General features: G+C 43.0%; 1 protein-coding gene across 3 annotated transcripts in view; it reads left to right on the forward strand.

The window, feature by feature from the left end:
* The first annotated feature begins 3,779 nt into the window (after positions 1-3,779).
* Positions 3,780-23,417, forward strand: part of LOC109431662 (uncharacterized) — a 35,730-nt gene continuing 16,092 nt past the window's right edge. Inside the window, exons 1-4 of one of the 3 annotated variants that reach the window (XM_062852561.1) lie at positions 3,780-4,044; positions 4,157-4,271; positions 4,471-4,548; positions 4,607-7,262. In XM_062852561.1, the coding sequence (XP_062708545.1) occupies positions 4,034-4,044; positions 4,157-4,271; positions 4,471-4,548; positions 4,607-7,262 (2,860 nt within the window). In that variant the 5' untranslated portion in view covers positions 3,780-4,033. The remainder of the gene's footprint in view (positions 4,045-4,156; positions 4,272-4,470; positions 4,549-4,606; positions 7,263-23,417) is intronic. The other 2 variants (XM_062852560.1, XM_062852559.1) reach the window with 2 other exon arrangements.

The following is a 23,417-nucleotide window of genomic DNA, read 5'->3' on the forward strand; positions in this document are numbered from 1 at the left end:
CCTATCTGCATTTGAGACGCTCTCTTTGTTTCCTTTCTCTTTCAATTATTGCAATGTAATGGTACACTTTTCAACTATTTTTGCAGTACAAATCAAAAGACGATTGTTTTGACCATCGTTCAATGCAAGGAGACAATCATAATACAAACAAACAGCTGAGATATTAACGAAAGAGAGGGAAACAAAAGAGAGCCTCTCTTCTGCAGATAGGACCTTTAGACATGTTTGGCCTGATATGTATTTTCTTATTTTGTTATCTGTAATTGCTACAAATTTGGACTTTCTAGTGACTCCACGTTTGATATAATAACGCTACTCTCAGATGAGTACTTGGAACTCCTAAGAGCAACATTAACGGCGGCTACTATTCGAGCAACCCGCGCAGCGCTACCATTTTGACTTAACCACCCTTTTCCACACCGGTAGCAATCAAATTAGTCACCCTGATTCGTATCGGGAGGGCTGTCATATTCCCATAGAATTTTTAGCAGCGCAACTGTCCCGCTACTATATTTGGTCACCCACCCATAGCGCTACTATTTTGCGAGCGCATCCAGCAGCGACCGGTAAAGTTTGCTGCAATGATGGAGGGCTGCCAAACGGGGTATGGAAGCGCACCGTTAAAGATGCTCTAATGGGACCTACGGAAGCTAATGTAAGAATAAAGAGAAATACAAGGAGTTGTTTGTAGACCATGAATCTGAACGGTCTTGTTATTTCACGGCTTGAAAGATAGATCTTAATGATCCGTTTACTTAACATAACAGACTTGATTGGTTAACTCTGTACGAAGATGGAGCGCTTCAGGCAGAATACATCTTAGGGCCCATATAGCCGAGGCGGTAAACGCACGGGTATTCAGCATGACCATGCTGAGGGTGACGGGTTCGATTCCCGGTCGGTCCAGGATCTTTTCGTAAAGGAAATTTCCTTGACTTCCTTGGGCATAGAGTATCTTCGTGCCTGCCACACGATATACACATGCAAAATGGTCATTGGCAGAGGAAGCTCTCAGTTAATAACTGTGGAAGTGCTCATAGAACACTAAGCTGAGAAGCAGGCTTTGTCCCAGTGAGGACGTTACGCCACGAAGAGAGAGAGAGATCTTAGGGCTAAGTGAATCGAATCAAATGAAATTTTAAACATTTACGACTAATTTATTGGTCTTCGATTACCATTTAATTCGAATCAAATATGTCCAAAGTGAAAAAAAGTTCCAGCTTGTAGAATACTTTTTGAGAAATTCTAATCACTTTCCAGCTTTTGCAAAATAAAAACTAGCGCCTTCTAGTAGCGAAATCTCGCATCTAATGGTAAATCAAGTTCTTGACTCGCCAAACAGCTTTGCTGAAGAAAACGCCTTTCTAAGTAATTGGGATCATGAGACATAAGAAATTTAAAATTTGTAAGTTCTCCAGCGCCGCCTGTTGGTGGAACTTGAAATCAAACTATTCATCAACTGTAAGTGTCTGACCAACCTAACAACTCTGCTGAAGACAACAACCGAAGACGGCAAATAACAAGACAAACAGCTCTCCCTCTGTTGCAGGCGACATGGTCGAAACGCCGTCAACGATTTACAGGAACATTAAAACATTACACTAGTTTACAGCATTTTTGAACTCGGTAAGCTGATGATCATTTTTGGTGTAGAATCATACCCTGAGTTCGAAAACGCGAAAGAAAAAAATTACAGTAGAGCGGAAATTTTTTCGACTTTCCATACAAGGTTGATGATTTGAAATCGATTTTAGTTCTATTTTTAAGCAAAGTCGCTCACTTCAAACATCTTATTCTCCGTAATCAATGCTCCGATTGAGCTGAAATTTTTACTGTAACTCGCCTACATATGATATGTCAAATAAACGTCGAGAAAGAATTTTTAAGTTGTTTTTTCATATTGAAAAAAAAAAAATACATTTCATCAAAAACATTTGGGAATTTTGCTAAAATTTAAGAAGATCGTCCCTAAAACTCGCCAATATCTTGAATTTCATCAATCTGACGTAAAACCTGTATTCAGATGATCGAATCGTATTGTATTCAGCTTTTAATTTATTGAAAAAGATTTAAAATTGGTTGAACAAAGCGCAATATATTTGAATTTTAGTAAATTGCATTATTTTGAAAAGTTGCAAAACTCGATATTGAGCTATAACTCTTTAGTCTCATTCATTTGAAAGATATTTTGGAGTACAAAGACCATAAATGTTGATTTTTTATGATAAAAGCGTTACAATGCTTAAAAGGCCTATACTTTGACCAGCCATACCTACCTCAAAGTTGTAAAAATTAAAAATGTTTGTATGCTAAAAAATCTGCATAATAATTTACTTTTAAAAATTAGTGCGTTGGTGTTTAAAATATAGCAGCATTGACTAAAATGCCCTAAAATCACAATTTTAATGTTAATCTTAATCGTCGTTCAATTAATATTTAATGTCACACTAATATCATGTTGAATACAGTTTTGGACGACAAGAATAATGTAGAATGCGATAAAAATGTCAAATATGCCCAAAATCATCTTTGAAAAATTGGTAATGATGATGCAGGGCCCGTAAAATGTGTCTTTAATGGCCGATTTCTTCACCTCGGCTTAACCGGTAAGCCAGGCTTACCCATACAGTTAAACCTGGCTTAACGCTTAAGCCAGGGTGAAGAAATCGCCCCTAACCCATATAATAAAAAAAAAACTAAAAAGTACTAATCATTCTTACAAACATACATGAAGGTTTTAACACAGAGATATATAAGGTCCAGAAAGTTATTCTTATAAATCCGACCTTAATAGTTATACTGACTTGTAAATACTATATGTAGAATAACTTGCTGGCGCCAATTTTGTACATCTTGATTAGAATACAATATTCCTTTGAAATTATTTAAATGTTTGAACGAATTTAACTTGGGACTATTCGAAAAAAATATATTACAGTATTATAACTTTAAATTTAGCAAATCTTTTAATCGCTCTATTATGACAAATACATATTTACCACGCCCGAACCGGACCCTGGGTGGCATCCGTAAGTATCCATGTGTTCTTCTCGCGTTTTTTCATCGACATTTGCTTGTGCCTGGGGTGGGTCTTGCAGATCACGTACAGCCGCTGGTGCCGAACGACAAAGAAACAGTCCTTACAGCGCCGCTTCAGGTGCCCTTTCACTTTGAAGCCACAGGCCGGATTGACCATTGAACCGAGGGCGGGAGTGAGCAACTGATTCGGCAATCGGTCAAGCAGCAATCGGCTGGAGGATTGATTTGCGAGGGGTGAATTGGCGCCCATCCGACCGCCACTGGCACCACCGGCAAGCACATGAAACAAGCTCGCTGAAGTGCGGGACAGAGAACTCAACAAAGCGGTACTTAGCACCGTTCTGCACTGGGACAGCAGTGGCCACATCTGGAAGAGGGGTTTTGTTTTGTTGAATGGTATGGAAATTTCTGGTAAAATATTGGAAATTACCGTATTTTTTGATAAAAACTGTTATCGCTGAAAGGAACTGACCGAGTGGACAGTTTGTTTTTATGTTATGTCACCACATCGGGAAGTCGTTTTTTGACAAGCAAAATGTGTCGATGATGCTGGCAGCACTGCAGTGTGCTACGTCGCAGGACACAGCCATTTGTGATCGAGCACTAACACAAACCTACACAAACCTTCAGTATGGTTGAAAATAAACCACTTCGAACGTGTTCAATATGGTTTGTTTGCCACCATCAAATGGTTATAGTGTTAGTGCAATTGAACTATGTGCGCAACTGGCGCAACATCACTCAACAGCGGGGGATCGCACGAGAATGTTGCGCTTCATCAGCAGTTTTTACAAATAAAACGTCGCAGTTGTCAGAACGAGCAGCAGCAGTCGTGATTTCCGTATCAAAATAGCTGATTTGCTAGTTTTGTGATCTATAATTTTGCAATTTTTCGATAAAACAGCAGCCTGGTGGATAGAAGTTTGGTTTTTTGACACCGTTTAGTGCTTCCTGGCTGGAGGAAGCCAGGGATTTGAGAAAAACGTTCTTAGTGATGGATTACAGGTAAGAACAAGAAAGTGATGCCGAGCATCTGCTTTTGTTTACATCGGGGAGGATTAGGGCGCTCCGGAAAAGAAGTTCTTGTTAGATGAGCTAAATTTGTTACCGGTTGCAGAGAATCGACCCGTTGGTATCTGCGGCGGCTGCACCAGACGGACTTTCTGACCGTAAACATCGAAGCGCAAACGGACATCAGCCGTTCGGTTCGCTCAGCCATTCCGCTGGATAAGGTTAGTGGAAGATTAGCCAGGATACTAGTTTATAGCTCGTCAGGGATGGAGGGATTAGAAATTTCTTCGACTTTGTGCATGCCAAACCAAGCTACCTATATAATATAATTTACTAATGAAAACTTTGTAAAATTATTTGCCCCAGTGGGAATGTAATACAATGGAACAAAAACATTTATGACCCTTTGATATTTTGCAGGTCCATTTCCAGCACATATCCAAGCGCCACTGTATAATTCGGAGCAAGCACGGCGTTGCTACCCTGACGGATGAAACGGTAAGATTCGTTGAATCTCATCTCTCTGAGGAACGCTATTGAATTACGCTTCTTACAGTCCACAACTGGAACCTACGTCAACAATCGGAAATTCTGCAAAGAGCACCCAGGGTCGACGATTCTCTCGGAAGGTGATCTCATTGGAATCGGGACGCCCTGCTTCCAGGATGAATCGTTCTACCGGGAAAACAACCATGTGTTGTTGTTCCAGGTGTGCAGGGATCGGAACCGAATCGTTCGCGAAGGCGACGTGGAAGTGATCCTGGGTAGCGATGAGGAACCGGAAGATGTCAAAGTGTTCGATTTGGAGCGGATGGCGGCAGAAGAAGGCCAGAAGGACCAGGCTCCGGTGCCGGTTCCGAGAGATGAACGGCTGTTTCGCATTGTGGAAAGGATTGATCTGTCATCAGATGAAGAGGCAGTACAGGAGATGGAATCGGCAGAGCGGGTGACACGGATGGATGAACGCATTTTAAAGGAAACGGAAAAGAAGGCTAAGGAGTTGGAAGGGCCTCGACTCCATGAAGAAATTGACCTCACCAAAGGACATGCGAATAAGGAAAACAGGCAACTGGAAAGACATGTCAAAAGTGAAAGTTTGCAGAAACAGGAAGAAGATAGAAACAAAGATAGAGATAAGCATAAACGAAGTTCATCAGACTCACGAGATCGGAAAAAATCAGCTGATAAAGCAGAAGCCAACATTAATCAGAATGGAGACTGTAAGAGCGAGCATAATGGAGCGGAGAAGTTGAAAGATGGAATCGATGAACTATTTCAGGACTCATATTCCTACCCAGAGCGATCCGGACCTCAGAAAACAATTCTTTCTATCACTTTAGATGACAGTGATGAAGCGGAAGATGAACAAGACTTTAGCGAACTTGCGTTAACACAATCGTACTACCGACAAGTGAAGAAAGAGCTACTGGAGGTGGAATCTCAAGAAGAGGAACCAGAGCCGGAACCTGTGCCCGAGGTAACAAAAATCAAAGTCGAAAATGCTTCTCCACAAAGAACACCAATCGTATTCGACGATGCTCCAATCTATATCGAAGATGACGACGAGGACGAAGATTACTTGGAAGATTCCAAGAGATGGTTCCAGCGATTATCCCAAAGAAGCTCTCCACTCAGGACTAAACAGAGCACTGGCGTTGAGGAGGTGCCGATCATTAAGGCGTTACCAAGTGAAAAGCCAATCGAACTGGATGAGTACTGTTCCAGAGATATGGATATTCCTGATGATATCCTAGATGTGTTTAAAGAACCAGATCCAGCAGAGGAAACACCGGAATCTGATCACGACATGTCTGGGATTGAAGAGTTGCCAACTGTTGATGCTAATGACCGTATGGACATTGGAGTCGAAAACCCGGATGAGTTTTTGGACAATTTCTTCGATGAATTCGAAGATAAGAACGAACAGACACCAATTCTGAATCCACCGGGTTCCGTTCGCTCAGCAGCGCCTCCAAGTGTTTTTAAGCCTCCGTTGCCAAAATCTCCCGAATCGGGTCGAACGCCCATGAACGAAAAGAACTCCAACAGCGCATCAAATGCCTGGATCAGTAAGAAAGTTCCTTTGATAGAGCCGCATCACGTAGTCAAACGACGAACGAGCGCCAGTGCGGCATCGTTGAACAAAAAGCCACCAAAGATACCGAAGCATTCACCAGTTCGGAAACCCGAAGTCACCAAAGAAGTTCGCAAGCAAAAGTTGAAAGAAATAACTGCCAAGAAAAATCTTGCCAACGATGGTGATTCAAGGCACAAAACTTCCACTAAACCCAAGGTTAAATTCACCCCGTGCAATCGAGGTGCTTTCCTAACTGAACCCATTCCTGGGCCTAGTAAAGCTGCAAACAATCATCAAGAATCTCTCTCTGGAACCAACAACAACGGAGAAGATTTCATCTGTACGCAATCAACTGCCCTGACCGATGTACCGCCTATTGATGATCTGATCGACATTGCCATAACCAAAGCACCAAAACTCACCTTCAACAGTGTCGCTAAAGTTAGTCGCGTAGCTCAAAACGCTCCAGCATTCAAAATACCAAAACTACGGCCATCCACCACACAGAAAGCTCCCAGTAGAGATTCCATTCAATCGATTTTGGACAACATTCCACTCCCCACAGCTCCCGCCAAACCTACACCATTTTCAAAACCTCACGTAATCCCAATCCTTAAAACACCACCTCGGAAGCAACAAGTCATCTCAGTCGCTCAGAAGTCCTCCCGCCTCAAATCTATACTGAAATCTCCACGCGGGAAACACATTCAGCCCTCAAAGAAACACGTCCAATGGAGCGAATCCCTCATCCAAACGCGCACCTTCGAGCTCGAAGAAGGCAACTTTATGACGGTCCAGACTAAATTCTACAAGGACAACACCGACTTCTTCCGGGACATGTCACAGGAAAGTTGCCAGAACGAGATCATTAAGGACATCACCAGCTGGGACGCCGACTGGTTCGACAATCCGTCCGGGGCGGCCATCAACGGCAACCAACCGTTGCTGCCGATGGTCGAGGAGTATGCCGATTTTGATGACTATAAACGGATCGTGCTGCCTATTCTGAAGACGGAGCTGTTCCACGACATACTGGGACAGTACGTGGAGGTCAAGAAGCGGACACAGGAGCCCATCCAGATGAAGGTCAACCAGATTCGCGGCCAGGGGCGGACGTTTGTGATGAACTGCAGCGGTAAGTACCCTAGCGGTGTTTTTTTATAGAACAGTGGACTAACATGTTAAATGAGCGGATCTAGTTTTTTTTCTGTCTTAAACTTTTTTCTGACAATCGATCATAGAAGCAAACTTGATTAGCACTCACCGCATCAAAACAAAGGCGCCACTATATATGGGTTTTAACATTCTGGCAGCAGAGGAGTTATGTCAAACACAAACACATGGCGCTATCTGTTCATCTCATAGCGGCCGTTTTAGTTATTTTAATGATCCATTGTCACGGAGAAAATCAGATAATGCACCGTTAGCATACCCAAGTAACCAGTAAGCATTTAAGGACGAACGGGACGGTCGAGGAAATATCCGCCATTGCCTGTTGCTACTAAGATGGTAATCTCAGATTCTACTTTAGATAATGGAACAAAAATCTATCATTGTGTATGCTCACTTGCAGTGCATATGCTGATTGTTTTTTAGTCTCATCTGTGCGATAGGAATCGAGATTACCATCTTCAAAATCGCGAGGCAAATTGTTAGAAAGAGAGGAAAGATAGGAAAAATAACACAGCGTCCCGATTCACCTTAAAATAGCATTCCTTCAGCATTATAATAGCCTTTACGACAAGGCGATTAATGCCTATTAGCCGTATATGCACCTATAGTGCTACCTCACAGCAGGATTTGGCAAAATAACGGGCTGTCTTAGTGCTACCCCTTCAGGAACGTCGTGACGAAATGTCAAAGAAGCGTAACGCCTCGTCGAGCAAAAAAAAAAACAAAAATGGATTGACGTCTGCTTCTCGTTCTCTCAGCCTGCTTCCCCGCTTCATCGTCCTTCCATATTATTACAGCTGGTGCTAGGTGGTACTTTTTGTTCATTTTTGTTGTGATGTGGGTTTGAACTTACAATCCGGAGATTGATCAATCATATCTGCTTCTGATTCTGTTGCTCCTGATCCACGATGCTACAGTTGTTCCGCTAGCGTGCGTTGATTTTTATACCAATATAAAGAATAATTGACTAACAGCTTCAGTTTCAACATACAACACATTTTTTTCAAGAAAAATTTCATTGTGGTAGAGCATTACCATGTCTTCTTTTATCTGTGGAATATGATTCTCTCCTCCCTTTTTCAAACAATCTTATGATCCACATATTCGGCACATATTTTCCGACGAAATGATAATTGGTGATTTTTTGATAGACATGTTCCCAATCCCATGCAGCTACAGTAATGTTTTCTGTGGGACTTTAGGATGAGTAGGGGAAAATGAAGAAACAAATCAGATGCACAAATTTGTCAACAGAAACATAGGCTCTGTAAGAGAGAGACAATATGTGTTGCCAAATGCATAACATATCTCCTAACCTCTTTGCTCTTAGCATTTAAAGAGCAGTTGAAAAGCATTCTGATTGCTCCCAAGTGAAAACACCTCAAGCAGTTGAAATGCTAATTAACAGCCAAAAGTTTTTGAGCAGCACAGCTTATGCTAACTCAAGGCAGTTATGCATTCGAACTGCTTCCGTAGGGCAGCAAGCAGTTCAAATGCATAATACGGGCTGATGTACGGCTTATTCAAATGCTTAGTGGTTACCTGGGTACTTTCCGTTTCATACTGTCTCTCGCTTCTCCTGTAATATAGGTATATGCAAGGAAGTCATTTCGATCGGTATAACCAAGCCTGCTATCCGTGACCATTTTTGTGTGTATATCGCGTGGCAGGCACAAAGATACTCTATGTGTTGCGAAGAGATTCTTTCGGAGTTCTCGTAGCAGAAACTCGCAATTTGGAGTCTGTTCAGCTCAAAGCTATAAATAATGTTTTTATTACAATCAAGTTCAGGTTACTATTTCAATGTGTGTACTCACATTTTAGTCTCCGACTGAGTTCACTTTAATCAATTCGCAAACAGAGACAAGATACATATGTTTCCTATTTCTACAAACAAGATTTCAATTAACCTCTTTACTTCAATAATATTACATTTAATTTACCACATCTCAAATCACTAGTATTTAACTGTAGATCGAATATCTATCCAATACAAAGCCTCAATTTCCAGTGCTTTCAATTTTGCATATCATCTTTACTTATGTCAGTCAAGCCGTGGGGCCTACGTAGTGGCTCACAATGGCTCACCGTAGGGTTGTTTGATACGATGGGCTGATGCGGTGAACACTATGCACATTAAAGAATTCAAAGAAAAATCCGTTAACGAAAACTTCCTGCACCGACCGGGAATCAAATTTGTCACCATCAGCATGGTCAAGCTGAATACGCACGCCTAGCTGTGGCCATAGAGGCCCTTAGCATTGAGTGTACCTATCGAATTGTCCGCGCACGGAGCGTACATAATGTGTAAATATGTGTTTGTGTTAATAATATCCTAATTAATCCTCACCCGTACCATTAACATCCCCAAAATCCCAACCAACTAATCCCGAGTCGACCGCGGGTTATTACGGTCCCCCTCCTTACTAACACCTGTGTCTAATGTGTGAACGCGCACTACCCACCCGAACGGCAATGCTTCTGTTGCTTGGCTGGCGGCCGACGAGCGGCTGCTCATTTGAACGGGGACGACGACGGCCACCACATGCGAGCGGTGGCGGCGGCCAGAATCATCATGCTAGCGAAGCGAGACGAGGACGCGAAGAACACGCTGCGACATGTTCGCATCGCAGCATCGAGCAGGGCACCAACCAATGCGAGCGAGGCTCACGCTGATTGGTGCGTGGTGTAGTTTGGGAATGTTGGGGTAGGGTATAAATGTAATGGAATTCGCTCGAAGAGCATGAGTCTTTGTGAAGTAGTGATCGAATAAACATCGGAGAAAATTCATCCTCAAGCCTTCTTACTTGGACAGCCGAAACCATCAGCCTTTTACAAGGCTAACACTTAAGAGTTATTCCAAGTCGTCGAGCTATCGTCTGCAGCTTTGTTCCTGCGGCCCTCTTCAGTGGGAAGAGCCGGCCAACCTCCGTCCAGTGTCCGTGATCGGACATTTTGGTCCAGTCGACCCGGATCCACGAGCGATCCGTTTTGGTGTTGCACCCGCAACGTACGCGTGTCGTCAATCTGACGATTGAGGCACCACCCGCATACAGTCCGCTACCCAGTCGCCAATCTGACGATTGCGACGAACCCGTTCCGCTGAGACGATAGCCGGCGCAGTTATTCGGAAATTATTTTCCTGTGGCTGTCCAAGTGTTTTGTGAAAGTGAGTACACCGTGTACTATTTGAATCGAAGTAAATCGCGCGCGAGTGGAAGTTTAGTCCGATTCGCAAAGTCGGAAGTAAGTCGCGCGCGAGTGGTCAAAGGTCAGGCGTGAACGCCGACAGTGGGAGTGTGTTTCGCTGACGTGTCCGAACACGTTCTGTTCCTGCGTGGTGCGAGAGGCGCACCACCGTTCCGGTTCAAGTGAACCAGTAGTGAGTGTAACCGAACTTTCAACCTCGAAAGTAAATCGCGCGCGAGTGCCACAGTGACAACAGTCCGATATTTTCAACCCGTGTTAGTCGCGCGCGAGTGTGGTGATGACGTTGGATCGAACACCAACGAAAAGTGAACAAAAAGTCACAATGACGGACATCACGACGCTAGTGCATCAACGTGGACAGGCCAAGGCGCAGGTCACGAAGATTCGGAAGGCGTTGGAAGGTATGGCAGGAGCTGGGTCCACTGCTCCGAGTACGGCGATGCTGGCTGTGTATTCGAAGAAGCTGGACCGCTTCTACAGTGAGTACCGAGAGTATCACAACCAAATTGTTGCGGTCATTCCCGATGATCGCCTGGGCGAGCAAATCGAAGCGTACGATTTGTTCGAAACGCAGCACACTGATACGTGTGTGCTGCTGGAGACGATTGTGCAATCCATCAACGATGACGCACAACCGAGAGCACAAGCGAATACGCAGCAGCAGCCAGACGCTCCTCGTATCATTGTGCAGCAACAGCCGTTGAAGGCACCGATTCCCTCCTTCGACGGTAAGCCGGAAAACTGGCCGCGCTTCAAGGCCATGTTTTTAGATGTCATGCGCACATCAGCCGATTCAGACGCCATCAAGCTCTATCATTTGGACAGAGCTCTGGTCGGCACAGCTGCTGGGATAATCGATTCTCGCACGTTGAGCCAGAACGATTACGAGCACGCGTGGAAGATACTGGAGGACAGATACGAGGACAAGCGGGTCATAGTGGACGTCCACATCAACGGCCTGCTGGCACTTCCAAAGGTGCATCGAGAGAACGCCAAGGAGCTCAGAGCGCTTATTGACGCCCAAGCAACACACATGTTATAATAGAGTTACGACAGCGCATGTTTTGGTTGTATAGAAGTTTATTTTACGTAATTCTAACATTGTGTTGAAATAACGTAAAGTAAACTACTATACAACCAAAATTTGCGCTGTCGTAACTTTTATATAACATGTGTGTTACTTGGGCGAGGTTACTCAACACGTCGATGGGCTGGCTCTGATGAATGAAGAGATGACTGGATTTTCGGAGCACTTCGTGGTCAACCTTCTGGCCGCGGCGCTGGATAAGGAGACGAGGCTTCAGTGGGAGGCTACTATTCCCCACAAGGAGCTGCCGGAGTATGAAGACACCATCGAGTTTCTGAAGAAACGATGCGCTGTGCTGGAACGTGTGGAAGCATCGTTGGCCAAGCAAGCTTCTACATCGAAGACATCGGTTCCTGTGAAGAATCCTGGATACCAACCGAAGAACGCAACATCGAAGTCGTATGCGGTTACCACCAAGGATCGGACGTGTGAGCTGTGTGGAACCGGAAACCATCCGGTCTACAAGTGCGAAGCCTTCAGAGAGATGACCGTCGCTCACCGCCAAGCCAAGGTAAGAAGCATCAGAGCATGTTATAATTGCCTTAGGGTGGGTCATTTGAGTAGTGCGTGTTCTTCACCGTATTCGTGTTCCAAATGTAAGGCAAAACACCATACTCTTCTCCATCTCGATAAGAATGATGTTCAGTCCACTTCGAAATCGGTTATGCAGTCCGCCTCACAGTCAGATCCGTCTACCTCGAAATCAGTTGTTCCAAATGTAAAATCCAAGTCTGTTTCTGGTGAATCTCAGTCCGTTCCAACAGTTTCGTGTTCGATGAAGCAGATGCCTCGTGTTTGTAACAGTTTGCTCATGACAGCGAGGGTTCAAGTGAAAGATGTGAATGGGAATCTGAAGTCTTGCCGTGCCCTTTTGGATTGTGGTTCTCAGGCACATCTAGTGTCGAAACGTTTGGTTGAATCGTTGAGTCTACCGTGTTATTCCACCAAGGTTGATGTTGTAGGTGCCAATGGTCAACAGTCCTCTATCTCAGAAATGGTTAATCTTGAATTGCGTTCGTGTTATTCTGACTTCCGTGATCAGTTGCAGTGCCTGGTTGCGGGTAAGGTTGCCGGTTCGATGCCGTCAGTACCGATCGATATCAAACGATGGAATCTCCCTCGTGGTCTGTCTCTCGCAGATCCAGAGTTCTACAAGCCAGGTGACGTTGATTTGCTTATTGGAGTTCAATTGTTTTTTGTGCTTCTGATGACGGGACAGTTTAAGATAGCTGAGAATCTTCCTGTTCTTCAAGAGACTCGTTTGGGATGGGTCGTTGCAGGTTCCATTGAAGATGTTGGTTCCCCACGCGTTGAGCAGCATTGCTACACAGCTAGTCTTCAAAATCTTTCTGAAACGATGGAAAAGTTTTGGTCAGTTGAATCAGTGGATTCATGTGAACTTCTCACCGGAGAAGAGCAATTGTGCGAAGAGATTTTCTGTTCCACAACTCGTCGCGATCAGAGTGGTCGCTATATCGTTCAGTTGCCCCTGAAAGAGTCGGTTTTCCAGATGGAAAGCAATCGATCTATCGCCCTACGTCGTTTCTTCATGATGGAACAGCGGTTCCAGAAAGACCCTGACTTGAAAAAGCTTTATGTTGAGTTCATTAACGAATACAAGAGCCTCAACCATTGCGAACCAATCGATGAATCACAGGATCCTCCTAATCTTGTGAAATACTACCTTCCTCACCATGCGGTGTTGAAGCCGAGCAGCTCGTCAACGAAGTTGAGAGTTGTGTTTGATGCTTCGTCGAAAGCAAAAGGTCCTTCTTTGAATGACTGTTTGATGATTGGTCCTGTGGTTCAAAACGATCTGTTTTCCATAATCCTACGTTTTCGCAAACATCGCTATGTGTTCTCCGCCGACATCAGTAAGATGTACCGCCAAATTCAGGTAGACCGTATTCACACACCATTGCTTCGAATTTTCTGGAGAGAAAATCCTACCGATCCGTTGCAGGTTCTTGAATTAACGACGGTGACCTACGGCACATCTGCTGCGCCATTCTTGGCTACAAGATCGCTTCAACAGCTTGCTTTCGATGAAAGCACTCGCTATCCGTTTGCCGCTCAGATTATTCTTGAGGATTTTTATGGTGATGATGCCTTGACAGGCGCTGAAACGGTTGAAGAGGCTATTCAACGTCGTGTAGAGCTTACAGAAATCATCAGCTGTGGAGGATTTCCGATCCACAAATGGTGTTCTAATGAACCAGCCATTTTGGAGACCGTTCCAGAGAAGGATAGGGAACAGTTTCTGTCGTTCGAAGATTCAGACATCAATCAGGCTATCAAGACCGTAGGCCTGCTTTGGGATCCAGCAGAGGATGTTTATCGCTTTCGTTTGGATCTCCCTAGTCATGGTAGCTGTTCACCGACTAAACGAAACGTCCTGTCGCAAATTGCGAAAATCTTTGATCCTCTGGGTCTCATTTCGCCTGTTGTTGTTTTCGCGAAGATCATCATGCAGCAAATTTGGATGAGCAAGCTGAAGTGGGATGATGTTTTGGATGGTAAGTTGCTGCAAGCATGGATTGTGTTTCGGGACACTTTGAATCACATACACGAGATCAAGATCCCACGGTTTTTCGGTGCAGTTAATCCCGTTCGTTATGAAATTCATGGGTTTGCAGATGCGTCCAGTGTAGCGTATGGAGCGTGTCTGTACATTCGCGTGGTCACTCAGGATGGAGTGAAAGTGTCGCTTGTTTGTAGCAAGTCGAAGGTTGTTCCAATCAAAGGATTGACAATCCCTCGGTCTGAGCTTTGCGCTGCCTTGTTGCTCGTTCGATTGTTTTTGAAGGTGTATCCGGCTGTGAAAATGGAGTTTGAATCTGTGCATTTCTGGTCGGACAGTCAAATTGTATTAGCGTGGTTGCGGAAACCTCTACCGCAACTCAATCTGTTCGTTCGCAATCGAGTATCAGAGATCGTCGAAGGTTCGTCTAGTGCCGATTGGAATTACGTCAAATCTGCCGAAAACCCGGCTGACGTCGTTAGTCGTGGTCAACCTCCTCAGTTGTTGGTGTCGAATGACCTTTGGTGGCATGGGCCACAGTTCTTGCGTAGTCGTACCTACCGAGTTGATGAACCCGTGCTTATTTCCGATGATGAACTTCCGGAATGGAATCCAGTTACCAATACCTCTGCGGTGTCTGTGCCGGAGCCTCTCCCAGTGATGACGGCCTTCGGTTCTTTTCGAAAACTACAACGTGTGATAGCGTATGTGCGAAGGTTTGTAACGAATGCGAGATCCGCTAGATCGCAGCGAATCACGTCGCGATATCTAACAGTACAGGAAATGCGTGAGTCAATGAATGTGATTGTGAAGTTCGTCCAGAGAAGCGAGTTTGCAGATGAGATCGGTCGTCTTGAATCGAAAGAACCGTTGCGTCGTCTGGGTAACTTGGGTGTAATGATGAGAAACGATATCCTACGAGTTGGTGGTAGGTTAAGGAATGCCAGTCTGCCTTTCGGTGCGAAGCACCAGATGTTGCTCCCGGACAAGAATCCGATCGTCGAATCGCTGTTGAGAACGCTGCACAGAGAGCTGTTGCACATTGGTCCGTCCGGTCTAATCGCTTACATACGTCAGAAGTTCTGGTTGTTGAATGCTAGATCTGTGGCGCGAAAGATCATTCGTAGTTGTGTTACCTGTTTCCGTTGTAGTCCGCAGTTGTTGCAACCGTCGATGGGTGATTTGCCAGAGGCGCGTGTTGTTCCTGCTCCACCGTTTTCCAAGTCCGGTGTTGACTTTGCTGGTCCTGTCTTTATTCGTCAAGGGGGAAGAAAGTCCACTCTCGTTAAGGCCTACATTTGTCTGTTCGTTTGTATGGCCACAAAGGCGATCCACCTAGAATTGGTTTCGGATCTGTCCGCCGCAGCGTTTGTTGCTGCGCTACACCGCTTTGTCGCTCGCCGTGGCCTGGTCGAAGAATTGTTCTCGGACAATGGGTCCAATTTCGTCGGCGCTAAGTCTGAACTGCATAGTTTGTACGAGTTGTTCAAAGGCGATCAACTGCAGGGTAAGCTAAATGAGTTTTGCCAGGCCCGTGAGATTAGATGGACGTTTATCCCTCCCCGTGCTCCGAATTTCGGCGGTTTGTGGGAGGCGGGTGTAAAAAGCACCAAAACCCACCTTAAAAAGGTCCTCCGTGATGCTTCTCTGACGTTCGAGGAGTATTACACCGTTTTAACGCAGATCGAGGCCATCCTCAATTCGAGGCCTCTGTTTTCCTCCTCCGCAGACCCCAACGAGCCTGAGGCGATTACTCCGGGCCACTTTCTAATCGGTCGCGAATTGACGGCCATTCCAGAGCCAAATCTGGAGGATACGAAACTCAATCGATTGTCTCGTTGGCAGCTCGTTCAACGGATTCGTGATCATTTTTGGAGACGTTGGTCTCGGGAGTACTTGAACACTCTACAAACTAGGCAGAAATGGACGAAGGGTTGCAAGAATGTTACTCCAGATACGGTAGTGTTGTTGAAGGAAGACAACATTCCTCCGCAGTTGTGGAAGTTAGGTCGTATTGTAAACGTCTACCCAGGTTCCGATTCGGTTGTTCGTGTCGCAGATGTCCAAACGGTTAACGGTGTTTTCCGTCGTCCTATTTCGAAACTCACTCCTTTGCCTATTGAACAAAATCTCCATTAGATGTCTTTTCGCCCGGGGGAGAATGTCCGCGCACGGAGCGTACATAATGTGTAAATATGTGTTTGTGTTAATAATATCCTAATTAATCCTCACCCGTACCATTAACATCCCCAAAATCCCAACCAACTAATCCCGAGTCGACCGCGGGTTATTACGGTCCCCCTCCTTACTAACACCTGTGTCTAATGTGTGAACGCGCACTACCCACCCGAACGGCAATGCTTCTGTTGCTTGGCTGGCGGCCGACGAGCGGCTGCTCATTTGAACGGGGACGACGACGGCCACCACATGCGAGCGGTGGCGGCGGCCAGAATCATCATGCTAGCGAAGCGAGACGAGGACGCGAAGAACACGCTGCGACATGTTCGCATCGCAGCATCGAGCAGGGCACCAACCAATGCGAGCGAGGCTCACGCTGATTGGTGCGTGGTGTAGTTTGGGAATGTTGGGGTAGGGTATAAATGTAATGGAATTCGCTCGAAGAGCATGAGTCTTTGTGAAGTAGTGATCGAATAAACATCGGAGAAAATTCATCCTCAAGCCTTCTTACTTGGACAGCCGAAACCATCAGCCTTTTACAAGGCTAACACTTAAGAGTTATTCCAAGTCGTCGAGCTATCGTCTGCAGCTTTGTTCCTGCGGCCCTCTTCAGTGGGAAGAGCCGGCCAACCTCCGTCCAGTGTCCGTGATCGGACACGAATTGTCTTCAATGTATCTCGTCGCAATATGGAAAACACATACAAGATTTGCCTCTGTTTCCTCGTTTTCTCGAGAGTTTCCTCCAGCAACACTTTTTAAGATTTCTCCAGGAATTTATGCAGTTGATTACTTGTTCTAATTGCTTTGGGAATTACTGCCGGGACTCTTCCAGTGATTTCTCTATTTTTTTTTCATCATGAATTTTTCTCTGGAACTTTTTAACCTTTCAGGGCGCGCGCCTGTTTGAGTTTAAAACTGCACCGCGCTTGCGCTGTGTACAACGAAGTTTTTTTTTTGTAGTTTTGTACTTTTTACAAATGCATGCGTCCTGGAGGGTTAAAGAATTTCTATTGGAAATTCAAGAATTAGTGGTGGGAATTCCCCAAATATACTTGCTGGTGTTTTTTTTTATGTTTATATTTATGTGTATTTTAACTTAAGCTAATTTACACTCTCTTGCTGGTGTTGTTCTTTCGGCGATTTTTATAAGAATCCCTTCAGATATCTTCCCCGAGAGTATTTGCCATCCTGTGATGTTTTTCTTGGGATTCTTCCAGGAACTCTTGCTGGGATGCCCCGAAATTCTTGCTGAAATTTCTTGCAGAACTTGTTTCAGGAATTTCTACTGGAAATTGTCTAGGGCTGCATCCAAAAGTTTCTGTAGGGATTTGATGATGATTGTGTACCCACCATCAGCGCAAGGATTACCTATGGCTGTAGAGTCATACCGGAAGGGAATGATCTACCTGATGGTTTGTTGTAGCAGGGTAAGCAAAATTTACTGGAGACCTTCGGAAGACAACACGATGGTTGTTATCTCGTGACAAAGTCTGGCCACCCCACGAACATTTGTCCAGAAACCAGTTCATTTAGCTTCCTTAGGGTCTGTCTTAATTGGGATATTAAAAATAAAATAAATATGTCAAAATAATTTGACAGTTCGAAAATTATTTTTCCTTGATTTTCGAACTTTAAAAAATAATTCTGCTCCAGAGCAGACTTATGTTTGACAGAACGATAATTTTCGTCCTCACCGGCTCGCGCATGCGCAAAGTATATAAATATGTACCAAGGTAAGAGATTCCCGCAAATGTCAAAAATGAGACTCACCAACACATCTGCGTTAGTTATGAAAAGTTGGTGTTTTTACACTAAAATGTCATTATTTCAGTAAAGTTTGTGAAGTGTTGTTAGTTTGGATGTTTCTAAATGCTGAAAAAATATGTTTAGAACCAATTAAAAAAAAATTGTTACCGATTTTCAAATTGCGATATTTTCTGTTTTATTGCATGGAGGTTAGCGTGGCTCAAAATACCACATGTCAAAAAGTTCGATGGGTCCCCTTCTCATTTCGTTCTATATGACGCCACGATGCTCTGGTCAAATTTTCAGCTAAATCCGTTAACATTAGGGCGGTGCTAAACTCGTTTGAAGTTTGTATGGGAGTTTATATGGAAAAACATCGTTTTTAGCATTTTCCTCATAAGGGGCATTATTTTTACATAAAACATATAGCCGATTATATAGAACTATAGTCTCACATGTGCTGAAAAACTTTGTCGAAGACCGCAAAGTCATCCGAAGCTTGTAAGAAAAGATATTACATGCAGACCATCTGGTGGTGCTTAACATTTAACATGTAAAGGAATAACAATAGCAATAAAATCTCATTGAATGAGCCCGTACTGTCTAGGCTAAAGCTTTTTTCGCAAGTGTCTGATCACTTTGCGGTCTTCGACAAAATTTTTCGGCATATCCCAGGCTATATTTCTATGGGATCGATTACGTGTTTTAAGGAAAATTTGAACCCCTCCGAAGAAAACTGCAAAAAACGATGTTTTCCCATATAAACGCCCATACAAACTTCAAACGAGTTTAGCACCGCCCTAATGTTAACGGATTTAGTTGAAAATTTGACCAGAGCATCGTGGCGTCATATAGAACGAAATGAGAAGGGGGCCCATCGAACTTTTTGACATGTGGTTTTGCCATACAAGCTTGAGCCACCCTAATGGAGGTCACATTTAATCCAGTCAGATGCAATTAAATAATAGCTTCTAAGATGGGAGTGCTTAATTTCTTAAGAAAGTTTGCTAAATAGTGATGTGCCCATACAAATCAGCGCAAACTTCATAACTATTTTTTGCTTTTTTCCTTTTCTCACTAATCCGTGAATATTAGTGGTAATCTCTTACCTTGGTATTTAGATACTTTGGCGCATGCGCACGCTTGTCCACTGGTGTTTGTTTACATATCGGTTTGCGCTTTTCTCTCTGTTTCTCTCTTGCTTCGATTTTGAGGTGGGCCCGTCTATGCGTCCGTAATAAATATAATGTAATCATTTTTATCATAGAAATATGTGTATGGATTTGGTATGGATGAAATTTTGCCTAATTATCTTGCTGAAGTCCGTAGCTTGATTTACGACGGATAGCGAAATGTTTTCCGTTGAATATTGTTCAAGAATTCGGCATTAGATAAATATTTCGATCGTGTTGATTTTCTTCCCTGCTCATAAAAAAATCAGTATTTAAACTATTTTCCCTCAAAGGGGATACAAACACATTTTTATATTTAAGCTGCCTCGGCAAACTTTTACAACTGTTGACAGCCCTCTTGATTAGTTTTATTTCGATCATGGTGAATTTCTTCCCAGCTCATTGAAAAACATTAACTTCACTATTTTCATATTTTTCTTGATAATTTTGATAACTTTTTCCACATATAAACACTGCCACCAAGAATACGGGTCGAACCGTGCAAGAGTCATGCTGATCGGTTTATCCGATCGTGAGTTTTGTTGCCTCAAGAGACCTCAAACTCATTTTTATATAAATAGATTTATATTTATATTTATAGATAGGAAGTGAAGTGGTCGTAAACGATCGAACGTATTCACGCTACCTCTTGGCTCTTGATTCCCTTTTTGTGTATTGTGGGGTATGAACAAAGCTGAGTAGCATTTCCCATGCGTGTATTTCCCCTAGCAAGCATCAGTGACAGCCAGCACCATGACGGGGTCGTCGTCAGTGTGATGCTGCCTCATTGACGAGTGGACTGTTGGCGGAGCAAGTCGCCATCACCGTGAGGTTCCGTATTATGCCAAGTGATTCTACTGTAGTTTGCTAAGATGGCTGGGAACGGATTGTTCCAGGGAGTTGCCCGGGATTCACATGTACACTACCCGTCATAAGTACGGACTCACAAAAAGTATTGCAACAATATTGCATCACCCTGACTCACCTCGATATCTTTAAAACCAAAACACCTACAAAAATGCCGCCTTCAGAAAAGTTGTTGCTTTCGGTCTTCTGAATAATTTTCCTAAAGACAACATCTTTGTAAGTCCTCAGGTTTTGGAGATATCGAGGTGAGTCAGGGTGATGCAATATTGTTGCAATACTTTTTGTGAGTCCGTACTTATGACGGGTAGTGTATGTGAAGTCAACATAAGGAAGTGCAACAAAGGATTTTTTCTGCGCACCTCTTATAAATATTTATCCTAAAACTTCTCCAATATTTCGTCCAGGAATCCCTCCTCAAGTTCCTCCAGGGATTAGAAATAAATGGAACAATTCCTCAAGGAATTTCTCATTTGCAGTACTTACAGAAATTCTTCCCGCAATTGCTCCAGGAGTTTCTGAATTTCTCTGGAAGTTTTTTTTATGAACTTCTCTAGGGTATTGTTAGGAACTCCTCCGGAAGTTCCCTCAGAATTTTCAAGACACCCTGGAACAATTCCTCAAGTTTTGTCAGGAATTCCTCACAAATTTCTTCTATATTCTTCCGGAAGTTTCTCCAGGAATCTCCCTAAAGAGTCACATGCTGGAGAAATTGTGCTACGGAAGAACCACCAGTGAGAATTTCTAGTGAGAGGCAACTTGGAGGAATAAATGAGGAAAGCATCGAAGCAATTTCAAGGCAAAATAATATTTTGTTTTTAAATTTTCCAACAAGTTTTCATTTCTGAGCGGAATCATTTTTGATAAGGCAACATTGTCAACATCGATCAACATTGACGTGTTTAAATTGGGCCAGAAAAAAAATTAAATTTGACAGCACAATGATTTTCGAGCTTTGAAATAATTTTCGAACTGTCAAATTTGATTAAAATTATTTTTAATATCTCAATTGAGACAGAGCCTTAGGCTACCCCTCCCAATATCCCAAGTATCATATAATTTGAATATATTTAATTATATAATTGACAAATTACCTGATTTTATCTGAAACAATAAATATTATAATTATGATACATAGAATGTAAATTGACTTACATTACAATTACAACTTTATTTACCTGAACAGCGCTGAAACAAATCTTTATTTTATTAAAGTTGAAGTTAAAATCAAGCAAATAACACGGAAAAATGGAATATTAGTAGTGAAAAATAATATACAAAAATAAAACAAAACACAGTAAAGTAAACCTAATTTTGATCTTATAATTTTTCTGCATTTAAACCAAGCTGGAACATTACGAAATTAAAATTGGTTATGGTAGATCTTACGCCGTAACGCACCATTATAAGGTGATCTACCCACGTTACGGGTACCAAAAGTTTCTGTAGGGATTTCTCCAAAAACTACTCCTGATTGAAACGCTTCGCGGATTTTGTTACAAAAATACAACATGGAACCCTACAATTGTTCAAGCCCCACGTTGGGCGCCATGTTACAAAAATAAAAAAAAATATTAACCAAGAATTAAATATAACTACATATAGAACCTTACAAATGCACAAACAAGAGACACTACCAATTAAAACAGCACAACACAAAACACAAATATTCTAGATGGATAACACCTTCTGAACACAGGATGACGAGGTTTCATTTATTGGTTTAGAATGATCAGTCATTCTGGAATTGTAGGTATTGACAGTTCGTCTGTTAGTTCGCAGTATCTGTTGCTGCATTCATAACTTGTTTTTGTCTAGGAAAACTAATCCTAATCGGGCATTCCGATTCGGGCTTTTTACTAGAGTTCTACAACTTGACGTCCGTGTCAGGGAAAAGTTTACATCTCTAGTACTTAACCGCTGCCCGAATTGGACAGAAAGTTGGCAACAAAAATAGGATTGTATTTCATGGGCTCTACACTTCCAGAACTCTATAAGTGTGCATTTAAACACGGGGAAGGTTGACAAATTAAAATAAATTATATAAAAGAAAGAACGCCCGAATTTTAAACTTATTACATCTTAAACTATTATTTTGTCTTATTAGTGTAACAAATGTTTATACCCGTAACAATTTGTCCAGGAATTTTACTTGGAATTTTCCTACAAACTCATTCAGGTTTTTCTCTTACGATTCCTTCAGGAATTTCTGTTGGGACCCTCAAAACCCCAGGACAAACTTCTTATTTTTAATCGGCTGACACTCAGAAACTATAAAATATAAAAAATAAGTAGTTTTCACTATGATCGATGGGAAGATTTGTACTTCTTGCAAGGGTAGTTGTCAAACCGGAAGTCCATGCTTGAACCTTATTTTGCACCGGAAATAAGTGTTCCCTGGTGCAATGTTGTAGCGATATGTTCTACAGCAGCCTATTGGCTGCTTTTTCAATAAATAGCTATTTATTCTCGGTAGATCTATTAAATTGGAATCCAAATCTGGCCTTCAATTTCTTACCGAAACGTGTTTTTACAAAGTGGAATCAATTTTTGTAAATTGGGACAGAAACCGATAAACGTCTAAAAGTATGCAATGGTCTTGTAATTATTCGTTGGCTTGAAGTTTGACCCGTGTTTGAATTCTAGATGGATTAATCACATGAGTGATACTTTTACCATTGTGTTCTTGCGTTGGCATACTATTTCAAGTTGTTAAAGAGTTCAGAAATATTTTAAAATGCCAGATTGATAGACGAACCGCCGAAACATTGAACCAGGGAACACTTATTTCCGGTGCAAAATCGGGTTCAAGCATGGACTTCCGGTTTGACAACTACCCTTGCACAAGGAATGAAATTATCGATCACGATCGCGATCATAGAAAACTCTCTCGCAAGCATTATCAGCGAAAAAAGACGTGCGATAAATTCAGACCCGGTTTTCTCCCGAGAATGCGTTCTCGCTCGTCCCGCAGCGCCGAAAATGGATTATCACCAGCAATGAAAAGTCGACTAGTTTGCTTTCTGCTCTTTGTTCGCCTTTCCGTCTTGCCGTCGTCACCGAAGGTAGCTTTTATGCATCAAATTTCTTCATCCTCTCGAGCAGCTTGTGTGGTCGCATGGTTATGGTGCGCGCCAAGACACATTTTTGTGGAGGGTCTAGGTTCGAATCCCGTTGGTGGCACAATTTTTGTTATTTGTCTTCTGATAATTATCGCGATAATTGGCAAGGCGATAAAGTTGGATAGCGAAAATTGTTAGAGCGATTTTCAGTTCTCGGCTATCTTTGGTCGTGGACAACAGCAATGACCGATAAACATTTCTCGCTGGAAAAAGAATC

This window comes from Aedes albopictus, chromosome 2, assembly GCF_035046485.1.
Source record: "Aedes albopictus strain Foshan chromosome 2, AalbF5, whole genome shotgun sequence".
Classification (NCBI taxonomy): domain Eukaryota; kingdom Metazoa; phylum Arthropoda; class Insecta; order Diptera; family Culicidae; genus Aedes; species Aedes albopictus.